Genomic DNA, 13,059 nt, shown 5'->3' with positions numbered 1-13,059 from the left:
AGAAGGTCCATATGGACCAGCCTATTTATTTATGGACCAACTTTTACAAGAACCTGTCAATTTTTTTGTTTATTTCAAGGTAAGTCTACCTTGTTTCCTTGACAATACAAAGGAAGATAAACTGTTACTGGCTTCCCTGTGATGATTCTTCTAAAGGGTTTCCCAGTGGTCTCCCATCCCAAGTCACTATGATTATCTTCTCAATCCAGCCAAAATCAGCCTGAGCTTTTATCTCCTGAAAAATTTGCAGACTGAGGCTCAATAGGGGATCTGGAGGATTATGCAAGGAAGAAAATGAGTGTAACTGAGAAGGAAAAAAACCCCGAGAGTATGCATTTCTTGTACAGCAGTAACGGTAATTTTATTTCTACAATGTGCATTTTTTTCCCTACAAACTCAATGCAGCAAAACAATAAAATATATCCCCAGCACTACATCAGGGTTTTAGATCTGTTGCCAAATTTTTTACAAGTGTAACAAGTTTTGCTCTTAGAACAAAAATTTAGTTTCATTTTAGAAACGTGGAAGCATATTAGGACTGCTAATGTTTTCCATGGAAAACAGGGTGTGATCAAAAAAGTCACAACTGGGCAGTCTAATCTAATTACAGGAGAGATAATGTGTAGGAACAGGCCTTGATAAAATGGTGAAGCAGAGGAATGGGTGTGGGCCTATAGCAGGGGTAGGCAACCTTGGCTCTTTTATGACTCGTGGACTTCAACTCCCAGAATTCCTGAGCCAGCCATGTTATCCTCCAGCGCTTCATCACTGGTGGCTTTTTTTTTTTTTTTTTTTTAAAAAGACCAGACAGCCATTTGTCTGAAACGGTATAAGGTCTCCTGCTTGAACAGGGGGTTGGACTAGAAAACCTCCAAGGCCCCTTCCAACTCTATTACGACTGGATACTTTTAACAACATTTTGTACATTCTATTGCAAAGATGTCGTTAATTCTAACACATTTTTCTGTTAAAAATAAACTAATAATTTATTACTTTTTACATCTTTGGATATCATTCTGAGAATTTATAACATAGGTGTCAACGCTGCTAATATTGAATATTCTTGCTTTGACAATATATGCAGAACTGTCTAGTATTTTTAGAGTTAAATCAGGTGACAGTGAAAGGGGAGGAGAAAATAAAGAAAGCCCAGGGTAAAAGAAACAGAAGTGAATCTTTGCCCTCCAAGTTAATTGGAAGATGTGAATCATGACCCCAAAATAGGGGAGGGGAAATGCCTGGAATGTTATGTGCAAAGGCAGGGAAATTCAGATTTTAGCATTTCCACCATGCCGTGCTGACATCTCTGTAACACTAATAAAGGCTTTTTAGGTTAAAAAAATGCCTGAAAGTTCTTTGAAGTGTTTCGTTAATCAGACACATAACAATAGGAACATTTTAAAGCCTTGGTTTAATACTGTGTGCAGTTGCAGACAGTATTTATAAATAGTGTGAATAGGAAAAAAGTGTTGAATAGAAACTCAAATGTATGAAAGTTTGGTTTCCAAGTAGTCTTCACATTACGGCCACTCATTCAGCAACTATTCAAAGTTACAATGGCATTGAACGAGAGAGAAAAATTCCAGTTCCAAATGCCTTCCTAATCTGAGGATTACTTGTTTTATATAAGTACAAAACTGTGTTTCTTGAAATGAAAGAGTACAGATAGACCAGTGTTTCCCAAACTTGACAATTTTAAGGCATGTGGACTTCAACTCCCAGAATTCCACAGCCAGCAACGCTGGCTGTGGAATTATGGGAGTTGAAGTCCTCATGCCTTAAAATTGTCAAGTTTGGGAAACACTGAGATAGACCATAACTGGGGCTGACAATAAGGTCAGTGAAAGTGACTGTGTTTATGATCTTACAGGTAGTTAGATACAATTATGAAAAAGTGTCTTTACAGTAAGTCCTTACTATCTACCCCATTTCCTCCCCTCTCTTTCAGCCTTTGGGGGCCCAATACCTCCTCAGCATCCTGCGGGACGAACGGCTTGAGATGCAGGGGGCCCTGGCTCTCCAGATCAACTTCCTCCAGAGTCTCTTCCGCCTTCACCTTCATGCAGAAATCCAGCTTTTCCCTACCCATCCAAGCTTTCCCACTGATGTTGAGATCCCTTTGGAGCAGAGTTTTCCCTCTGGCCTCCCCAGAGCGCTCCTCCTGCAAATCCTCCTTGACTCTCCCCAAAGGGAACTGGAAGTCCTTGGCATCGTCCTCCAAAAGGGATGGTGGTATGGGAAACCCTGCCACTCTTTTCAAGAGTTCCGGCCTTTCAGAGTCCCAGCATTGGTATAGTTCATCCTCTGACTCCATTTTAATGTGGGATGGGCTATCGTTGGTCAAAAAGTCCCCGATGGACCTGACTTGGACAATGAGAGGGTCTCTTCCCGTTTTCTCTGTTCCCTCTTCTTCTTTGCACACCACATGCTTCTGTTCCTCCATAGTTGATCCCTCCTGCAGCTACAGAAAGGAAAAGCAAGGATTAATAAGGGCAATGAAGGAGTCAAAAGACCCTTTTCCGTGTTTATAATATCCACCTTTAAGATTTGCAAAACGTTCTTTTCTCAGAATTAAGACAATTTAGATCAGGGCTTTTCAACCAGTGGTACGGGTACCACCTGTGGTACACTGACACCTGACTGGTGGTACGCGACCATCCTAGAAAAGGGGTAGCGGGAGAGGGGAATGAGCTCAACCGATGGTAGTACCACACAAGCCTGAGCGAGAGATGGCTGGAGCTGCAGGGCTGTCAGAGCTCAGCGGAAGCACCAGGATCAGTTCTGTTTTCCAGCTGATCGGCGCTTCTTCGGAGCTGTCAGGACTCAGTGGAAGCGCCAGGATCAGCGCCAGACTCCAGCTGGAGCTTGGCGCTGATCCTGGTGCTTCTGCTGAGCCCTGAAGAAGCATCAATCAGCTGGAAAGCAGCACTGATCCTGGCACTTCTGCTGAGCCCAGAAGAAGCGCCGATCAGCTGGAATGTTGCAGCATCTCCAGGGTCTTGTGATTTACATTCAGATGCTTGGCAACTGATTCATATTTATGACGGTCACAGTGTCATACCCCACCCCCGCTGCCAATCCTCAACAGAAATGCTCACAACAATGAAAACCTCAGACAGGAGGAAGAGCGCCACCGGGTGGGCAGGCAAGTGTCTTGCTCAGCTGTGGCTTGGGGGGCACTTTTTTCAGTGCCATTGTAACTTCGAACAGTCACTAAGCGAACTGTTATAAGTCGAGGACTACCTGTACTTTATCACTTTTTTCCTTTTTGGGGGGGGGAATCAAGTTTTTGACACCTTGCTAGGCGACTGGTGGTACTTGGATGTAGCCATATCCTAAAAGTGATACAATGGGTGAAAAGGTTGAAAAGCCCTGATTTAGATCTCCGATGATGCTTGGTAGCTCCCTAATATAACTGAAATTAAAAAAAAAAAAACAAATAAATTGAAGCCACAGGTTCTTCAAACCTCTCAGTCCCCCTCTGGTGTCCCTCCATCTTTCTCTCTTCCCAGAATCCTCGGAGCCTCCCTTGCTCAGGGTTGGGGTCTGCAAGTTTGGGGCCTTTACGTACAAGGTCCTCTGAGTCTGAAACAAGCTCCCTTGGTCTCTGGGAAATTCTGCCCTTTCAAAGGGGTGTGAAAACCTCTTTATTTGATCAGTGATTCAGTTTAGGGCAAGGTCATTCCGCCCTACTCTTGTTTAGACGGCAGTTGCAAGTGAACAAGAAAATTATTTTCTGTAGACCAGTGGTTCTCAACCTGTGGGTCAGGACCCCATTTGGGGTCGAACGACCATTTCACGGGGGTCGCCAAACAACGCAGTCCGCCATTTGTCCCCCCTTTTCCTTAGCTGTGCTACTCCCTTTTATTCTATTGGCTTTTGAAAGCCAATAGAATAGACTCTCTTGAATAGAGTCTAATTCTATTGGCTTTCAACAGCCAATAGGAATTGTCCAGGCTGTCTCTGCCCTGCTGAGCCCGCCAAAAGTCCCATTCTGCAAACAGTGCTGCACCAGTTGAGTAGTCCTCGACTTACGACCGGTTGAGTAGTCCCCGACTTACGACCGGTTGGGGGGTCGCGGCATTAAAAAGGTTGAGAACCACTGCTGTAGACAAAGGGATATACAACTAGTCCTCGCTTAGCAACACAAATTGGGACTGGAAACTGTTGCTAAACATTGTGCTCACTAAGTGAAAGTCACATGGCCATGGTCCACTCCCCACCATCTAGTCCAGTGGTTCTCAACCTGTGGGTCAGGACCCCATTTGGGGTTGAACGACCATTTCACGGGGGTCGCCAAACAACGCAGTCTGCCATTTTTTCCCCCCTTTTCCTTAGCTGTGCTACTCCCTTTTATTCTATTGGCTTTTGAAAGCCAATAGAATAGACTCTCTTGAATAGAGTCTAATTCTATTGGCTTTCAAAAGCCACTAGGAATTGTCCAGGCTGTCTCTGCCCTGCTGAGCCCACCAAAAGTCCCATTCTGCAAACAGTGCTGCACCAGTTGAGTAGTCCTCGACTTACGACCGGTTGAGTAGTCCTCGACTTATTACCGGTTGGGGGTCGCGGCATTAAAAAGGTTGAGAACCACTGCTGTAGACAAAGGGATATACAACTAGTCCTCGCTTAGCAACCACAAATTGGGATTGGAAACTGTTGCTAAACATTGTGCTCACTAAGTGAAAATCACATGGCCATGGTCCACTCCCCACCATCTAGTCCAGTGATTCTCAACCTTTTTAATGCCGCGACCCCCAACCGGTCGTAAGTCGAGGACTACTCAACCGGTCGTAAGTCGAGGACTACTCAACTGGTGCAGCACCGTTTGCAGAATGGGACTTTTGGTGGGCTCAGCAGGGCAGAGACAGCTTGGACAATTCCTATTGGCCTTTGAAAGCCAATAGAATTAGACTCTGTTCAAGAGAGTCTATTCTATTGGCTTTCAAAAGCCAATAGAATAAAAGGGAGTAGCACAGCTAAGGAAAAGGGGGGGGGGAAATGGCGGACTGTGTTGTTTGATGACCCCCGTGAAATGGTCATTCGACCCCAAATGGGGTCCCGACCCACAGATTGAGAACCACTGATCTAGTCAGAGCTGAAGAAGCTTGTGGATGGGAAGCGAAACGTCTTCAAAGAAAAACAAGAAAGTCCAGTTGCCTCCTGAAAAAGCACCTTTGGGACAATTTTAGTGCCAATTTCTCCACTGACCGTGTGTTGCAAGCTGGTTGGATAGAGGACACATGGTGACTATGTGACCACAGCACCCCTGCAATGGTCACAAATGTAGGAATTAGTCACATGTTTTTTTTCATAGTCATAATTTTTCATGGCTGCTGCAGGAGGCATTATCTTCCAGGACCTGTCATTGGTTCCAATCTGCTTGGCCTTTAGAAGGCCTGAAGACATGGCTTCCCACCATATCTGGGTCTGGCAAAGGTGAGGATCTCTTAAAAGGGCCGTATTGACCTACCGTAGGGTGAATACTGTTATGGAATGCAATTTTGTTTTGTTTTTTAAATTGATTATGGACGGTTCCCATGTTTTCATATTGGTTTTTAACTTGTTTTAAACTGTTCTGAGCTGCCCAGGGTTTCTTTGATGAGATAGGGCAGTGGTGGCGAACCTATGGCACGGGTGCCAGAGGTGGCACTCAGAGCCCTCTCTGTGGGCACTCGCGCCATTGCCCCAGTCCTAGGCCTTCAGCTGGGTTTTATAAAACCTTTTCGCTTTAGGCCAAAAAAAAAAAAAAAAAGGTTCAATCAATCAGTCAATTTCAACTTCTCGTGGGAAAAAAAAGATCTTGCAAAATTGGAATTGATTGATTGAACTTTTTAGTCCCACCCAGTCTGCCGTTACCACTGCAACAGTGCCCACCCAATGGGCCACACCCACCCGGCACCCGACAATGCATAAGTGGGTTTTGGGTTACAGTTTGGGCACTCGGTCTCTAAAAGGTTTGCCATCACTGAGATAGGGGGCCTACAAATCACGTAAACAATAATCACCATCGTCGTCGTCATCATCGTAACGATGTGACTGAGAGATGATGGAAAGGCCATAAATGCAAGTCTTGGTCACAAAGTTATTAGTCGTTGTGTGAGGCAGTTGGTAAGCGAGGTCTAGCTGTATATCATCCTCTGATGGAAAACGCTGCCCAACACACACACAAGCCCAAAGTCAAATATTGCAGGCAAATTATATTAAACTCTAGCAAATGGATGTATCTGACAGCGATAGAATAAACCAGACAACCCTGTGACTCGTTGGGTCATCTTCTGAAAGAAAAGTTGTTAGGCATGACAATGAGGGCAGACTTTGGCCATCGCACCAACCTCGGCAGAAATATTACACCATACCAGCTGTGCATTTTGCTTTGTTTTTTCTCTGTTGAGGCTTTGTTGTCGAAGGCAGGGATTGTGTTCTGCAACTCCCGCACTAATTTCTCTTCGCCACATATTCTCAGGTGGATCCTCCCGCTTCTTCTCCGTCTCCGCTTGTCTCCTCATTCTGTGTCTTTCTCTGTCTTTCTGGAGACGTGCAGCTCTTTCCTCCACCGTTTCTTCGTACCGTCTTCTCCTGGTTCTTTCTCTCTGCTCCTGAAGGCGGGCATGCCTCTTTTCCTCTGTCTCTCTCTCTCTTCTCTGTCTCTGTCTTTCCTTGTCTTTCTGGAGACGGACATGCCTCTCTTCCCCTGTCTCTCTTCCTCTCTTTCTCTTTGTCCTGACTCTCTGATCCTGGAGTCGAGCAGCTCTAGCCTCATCCGATTCTTGTTCTCTTCTCCTTGCTGCATTCCGACGACATTTGTGGTCATCTTTTGACCACGACTTTCGCCTTCTCTTTCCACCGGGCATAATTAGGTTGACAATATTTTTTTATCCCAAGCCTGGCTGGTGCTGTCATCACCTAAGGAGATTGTATATTATAAACAGAACATTTGTATAGGTAGAAGCATGCCCAAAATTTCTGTTGCTAAACGAGACAGTTGTTACGTGAGTTTTGCCCCATTTCACATTTCTTGCCACAGTTGTTAAGTGAATCTCTGAAGTTGTTAAGTTGGTAACACAGTCGTTAAGTGAATCTGGCTGCCCCATTGACTTTGCTCGTCAGAAGGTTGCAAAAGGTGATGACGTGACCTTGGGACACTGCAACCATCATAAAAATGAGTCAGTTGTCAAATGTGTGAATTTTGATCACGTGACCCTGGGGAGGCTGCAACGGTCATAAGTGTGAAAAACCGCCATAAGTCACTTTTTTCAGTACCGTTGTTAACTTCGAACAGTCACTGAACAAACTGCTTTAAGCTGAGGATTACTTGTACCAGCAAACAAAATTTAACAATAAGTCAATATTTACTTACCTAAACCGATAAACAGAATGAACACAGGTAGGCCAAAAAACAGTGAGACAGGGAGCGACTTCTGACTTCCTGCCAGCTTCCCCACTGACTTTGGTTATGGGAAACTGGCAGAGAGAGTCAGAGATCATGATTGCATGATCTGGGAGAAAACACTATAATAACCACAATTTTGTGAATAAAACTGGTCTGAACATCTTGGAAATTTCAATTTCGCAGAATGAATCGGTTCTGGATTTTAATGCGTTAACTTTAAGCTAGAGGATTTTAGGTGCCTTGATTCAAAAAATGTTACGGTGTAATGCAGGGGGTCCCCAACCCCCGGTACCTGTCAGTGGCCCGTTAGAAACTGGGCTGTGCAAGCAAGTGAAGCTTCATCTGCCCATGCCCGGGATCTAGGTAGCGTGCACAACCACCACCCACCACCCTGTTTTCCACAGAACTTTTATCTGGTGCTTGTGCTAACTTGAGAGTACAAACAGACAAACTGATAAACTCAATGAGAGTTTGAGTAGTATACTAGGGAATCCATGACCCATTGGGTCACTGTTTCAAACATATTTCCTTACCTATCACACACACAATCCTATGCATGCTCCTTGATGCTTGCCGTGCCTCCCTCATACCCTTGCAAGCCCATCTGTACTACCACAAACTCTCCCCAAACAACAACAACAACAATAATAAAGTTGGAAGGGACCTTGGAGGTCATCTAGTCCAACCCCCTGCTCAGGCAGGAAACTCTATACTATTTCGGACAAATGGCTGTCCAGTCTCTTCTTAAAAACTTCCCGTTTTGGCATGTTCACTGCTTCTGGAGGCAGGTTGTTCCACTGGTTAATTGTTCTAACTGTCAGGAAGTTTCTCCTTAGTTCTAGGTTGCTTCTCTCCTTGATTAGTTTCCATCCGTTGCTTCTTGTCCTGCCTTCAGGCGCCTTGGAAAATAGCCTGACTCCCTCTTCTTTGTGGCAGCCCCTGAGATATTGGAACACTGCTATCCTGTCCCCCCTTGTCCTTCTCTTCGTTAAACTAGACATACCCAATTCCAGCAGCTGTTCCTTATATGTTTTAGCCTCCAGTCCCCTAATCATCTTTGTTGCTCTTCTCTGTACCCTTTCTAGAGTCTCAACATCTTTTTACATCGTGGTGATCAAAACTAGATGCAGTATTCCAAGTGTGGCCTTACCAAGGCATTGTAAAATGGTATTAACACTTCACATGATCTTGATTCTATCCCTCTGTTAATGCAGCCTAGCACTGTGTTGGCTTTTTTGACGTCTGCAGCACACTGCTGGCTCATATTTAAGTGACTGTCCACTAGGATTCTGAGATCCGTCTCCCAGTTACTACTATTGAGCAAGATACCACCTATACTATACCTGTACATTTGTTTTTTCTTGCCTAAATGCAGAATCTTACTTTTTTCACCATTGAATTGCAGCCTCCTGATCATCACCTTCCCTCACACACCTGCTTGTACACAACACACCCTCCCTAACCTGTGCTGCACTCCCAGTCCCTCACCCATGCTGCACCTACTGAACATACACACTGACCTGCATAACAACTTCCCTGCAGTCCCCCACATCTGCTGACACGTATGTGACCGCCTAACCCATACAGCACTGCCCCTACACTGCCATGCACACCCCCATTCCCTCCCCCAACCAGTGGCAGCCACTTACCTGCCTGCAGGTCTAGGACTTCCACATTGTCAAGAATTGCAGAGTTGCTTAGATGAGATGGGAGGCCCTACAAACCAAATATACAATATTAACAATAGTATTATTATGAGATTGAAGGATGCTGCAGAGATTGTAAAGGTTAAGAAAAAAAGTTTGTATTTTGATTTTTAACTTGCTTTTCATTGCTGATAACCTGTTGAGAGTTGACCAGACTTGTTTGGCTGAGATGGGGGCCCCTACAATTTGAATATAAACTCCCCCCCCCAAATGGTCGCTACAGGAGGCAGTTGGTAAACGAGGTCTTCCTCTATATCAGGGGTCTTCAAACTTGGCCCGTTTATGACTTATGGACTTCAACTCCCAGAATTCCTCAGCAGAAGCTGGCTGAGGAATTCTGGGAGTTGAAGTTCACAAGTCATAAAAGGGCCAAGTTTGAAGACCTCTGCTCTATTCATCCTCTGATAGAAAATTCTGCCCAACACATATTTCAAACAAATCTATTAAATAGTAATAGAATAATTGATATAATTAATTTCCGGGGCCTCCAGCACGCTCTGTCATCTTACCGTGCAGGCTAGTGAAAACTGGGAGCGACAAAGCAGTCGCAAGAAGTTCTAACTGCCTCATTCAAAAGCCACAACTGGATCAAAGTAACAGGTACATGGAATAAAAGTCTGAGATCCCAAATCCAGGAAGGACTTCCCCCTTCCCCCAAAACAAGAGCGACGGTGCTTCTCCTCCTCCCCTTCCCCACAAAACAAGTGCAAAAGTGCACCTGTTTCTCGGAGCAAAGGGTTCAACCTCTGGGCTGCCATGCACGTGCAGGCGGGAAGGAAAACAAAAAGGGATCCCCGATCCGAAGGGGACCGCTGCCTTCTTCCCTGGGAAGTCCCGCGCCTGCCTTGCCTGCCTGCCTTCCAGGCAGCGACTCTCCGCCGCCTCTCCTCGCACCCGGTGCTCCTCTTTGCCCGGTTCTGCCGGCCACTCGTCTCTCTTCCAGATGAGGCTGCAGCCAGGCCGACCATTCGCGTCCTTTCCGGACGGGAGGGGGAGAGGCCAGGTCGCCTTAGGAGGCGGAGCTCAGGCTGCATTTCCACAGGTTAAGTAAGCCAGGGGTCTTCAAACTTGGCCCTTTTATGACTTGTGGACTTCAAATCCCAGAATTCCTCAGCCAGCGTGCCTGGCTGAGGAATTCTGGCGCTGGCTGAGGAATTCTGGGAGTTGAAGTCCACAAGTCATAAAAGGGCCAAGTTTGAAGACCCCTGGGTTAAGCGATGAAGTTTGGTTTCTGGAAAATATCGTGATAGCGTGCGGAGAAATCCATTGCTCGCTACCATCCGGTGTTCAGCGACGTCCGGCTGCTCAAGGCTCGTATGGGCCGTCCTAGGCAAGTTCTCCAAAGTCTTGCCAAATTCGCTTTTGAGTGTAATGTTTACTACAGCATAAGGCATAAGCCGTCTTGCTTACTTGATAATATAAAGGAAGAGAAGTTGTTATAGGCTTCCTCTGTGATGCCTCTTCTAAAGAGTTTCCTGGTGGTCTTTCATCCCAATACTTAGTCAAGCTCCGGGGGGGGGAGGGGAAATGAAGTAAGGCGTAAAAGTAAGTAAGGCGTAAAAGAATGAAAGTGTGTATTTCTCGATCAGCAGAAATGGTAATTCTAGTTCCTGTACAATTTTTTTTCCTGTAGACTTAGTGCAGCAAAACAACAAAATATCCCAGTTCTGCTTGGTTTGTAGGTGCCATGCTTCTTATTTGCTAAGATTTATTATTTCTTATTGATTTAAATGTAATGTAATTTTAACTTTTCCTACAACCCAGAACCATTGTTATGACAAGGGCAGCCAAATAATAATAATAATAAAATTAATAAAAATAAAAATAGTAGTAGTATTAGTAGAAAGGGACCTTGGAGATCATCTAGTTCAACCCCCTGCTCAGGTAGGAAACCTTATACCATTTCAGACAAATGACTGTACAGTCTCTGACAAGTTGTTAATTGTTCTAACTGTCAGGAAATTTCTCCTTAGTTCTAGGTTGCTTCTCTCCTTGATTAGTTTCCATCCATTACTTCTTGTCTTGCCTTTAGGTGCTTTGGAGAATAGCTTGAATCCCTCTTCTTTGTGGCCAACCCCTGAGATATTGAAAGATATGATTTATTTAAATATAAATTGTCACCAAATAAAATTATTTTAATTTCTATTGAAGATAGATAGACAAAGGTATATGCTTGCTGCCTGACATGCAATGGCATTGGATGTATTTTAATCACAAGTTTAATTAATAAAATTACAAGATATGTAATGTTAGGATCAAGATAAAATTGGGTGGATGAAGAATGGGTACTTGTAGATAATTCCTTTTGCCATTCAAATATTCCCTGCTTAGGTTTTACTACGTTAGGATGCAGTTCCTCTCCCAAAACCTCTGCAGAGACCAAATATATTCTGGAAAGTGCCACATGACACAAAGCAACATCCCTTACGGATATTGACTTGCTGATTTATTCAGTTCTACCCATCCCAGGTGAAAGCAACTAACCAAGACCATTTTTAACTTGCCTGATAACCCAGAGTTTGAACAAAGAACTTCAATGCGAAACAAGCACTTCTTTAAAACATTTCAATGTGTCAATATATTTAAAAGCCACCAATCCTTGTGCTTGATTCTTGGTCATCTGCTGTTTCACTCCAATGCTAATATCATTTCCATAATCTCTGAGTCAGCAGGCTAGACTGGAACACCAACCCAGTCCTCTAAGGCAGTGGTTCTCAACCTGTGGGTCGGGACCCCATTTGGGGTTGAACGACCATTTCACGGGAGTCGCCAAACAACGCAGTCCGCCATTCCCCCCCCCCTTTTCCTTAGCTGTGCTACTCCCTTTTATTCTATTGGCTTTTGAAAGCCAATAGAATAGACTCTCTTGAATAGAGTCTAATTCTATTGGCTTTCAAAGGCCAATAGGAATTGTCCAGGCTGTGTCTGCCCTGCTGAGCCCACCAAAAGTCCCATTCTGCAAACGGTGCTGCACCAGTTGAGTAGTCGTCGACTTACGACCGGTTGAGTAGTCCTCGACTTACGACCGGTTGAGTAGTCCTCGACTTACGACCGGTTGGGGGTCGCGGCATTAAAAAGGTTGAGAACCACTGCTCTAGGGCATCCCTCCTGGATGGATTTTTATGTGTTTATGACAGAGAAAAGAACCATAGGATCTTTTTAATGCTCTGAGCATTTGTGTGCTTTTCTCTGGTACAAATCTGCTTATGAGCCATCAAGTTGGATTTGGCATTCATATTGCTTCTCTTCTGTATAGTCCTCTTATGTTTGATAAGGGCATCTCACCCAATGCAGCTTTTGCCAATATTTATGTGGCTTTTCACCTGTGTGGATTCTCAGGAGTGGAGGTGGGTGGGGTGGGGTGGCTTGACTAGAATCCCTTCCCCCCCCCCCAAAAAAAAGGCTTTTCCACATTCAGTGCATTCATATGGCATTCCTCCTATATGGGACTTTTCATATTTAATCAGAGTGGATTTCATGTTGAAATCTTTGCTGCAGTTTGAACATTTATATGATTTCCCTGCTGTGTGGGTTCTCCTGTTCTTCATGAGGCGTGTTTTCCAACCAAAACTTCCTATACTCTGAGGAAATATAGATTTCTTTTGCTGAGGGAATGCTTCCCTTTCAATAACAAGGGTGTGTGTGTGTGCTGTTAATTTTCTAACAGTGTAAATATTTACTCAGTTTATTCTTGCGCACGTGGAATATCCAGAACCCTGATGGTTGCACACTGTCTCAGCCTCCTCTTAATGCCAATCTTTTTCCCAAACTGAAAATTGGCTTCATTTAAGCTTTCATCACCTTCTTCAGGCAGGAAAGCTTCAATGGCTCCGCCCCCCCCCCCCCCAAGTGCCTTTATGGTCCTGCTGGTTTTGCTGGCTTTCCTTTAATCCCAGACCTCAGAAAAATACCTGTTTCCCCGAAAATAAGATCGGGTCTTATATTTATTTTTGCTCCAAAAGA

The 13,059-nt window shown here is 44.6% G+C and overlaps 1 protein-coding gene across 1 annotated transcript; it reads right to left on the bottom strand.

The window, feature by feature from the left end:
- Positions 1–1,787: 1,787 nt before the first annotated feature.
- LOC120305113 (zinc finger CCCH domain-containing protein 13-like) lies at positions 1,788–10,151 on the bottom strand. The gene is made up of 4 exons (XM_039336530.1): positions 9,815–10,151; positions 9,040–9,106; positions 6,333–6,903; positions 1,788–2,461 (listed from the first exon to the last, which is right to left on the bottom strand). Exons 3-4 carry the CDS (start codon positions 6,849–6,851, stop codon positions 1,901–1,903), a joined length of 1,080 nt encoding a protein of 359 aa, XP_039192464.1. The 5' UTR covers positions 6,852–6,903; positions 9,040–9,106; positions 9,815–10,151; the 3' UTR covers positions 1,788–1,900.
- Between the last annotated feature and the right edge of the window lie 2,908 nt (positions 10,152–13,059).

This window comes from Crotalus tigris, unplaced genomic scaffold (assembly GCF_016545835.1).
Source record: "Crotalus tigris isolate CLP2741 ecotype Arizona unplaced genomic scaffold, ASM1654583v1 scf7180000017666.379230911805:20528666, whole genome shotgun sequence".
Taxonomy (NCBI): Eukaryota; Metazoa; Chordata; class Lepidosauria; order Squamata; family Viperidae; genus Crotalus; species Crotalus tigris.
The sequence above is the reverse complement of the archived record's forward strand: the minus strand, read 5'-3'. Positions and strand labels throughout refer to the sequence as shown.

Bases quoted from the DNA above. Each gene is read 5' to 3' on its own strand.
- LOC120305113 (XM_039336530.1), bottom strand. From the start codon at position 6,851: ATGCCCGGTGGAAAGAGAAGGCGAAAGTCGTGGTCAAAAGATGACCAC. The intron at 2,462-6,332 runs GTTGGTGCGATG...TCCTTTCTGTAG, and splicing joins GGTGTAATATTTCTGCCGAG to CTGCAGGAGGGATCAACTAT.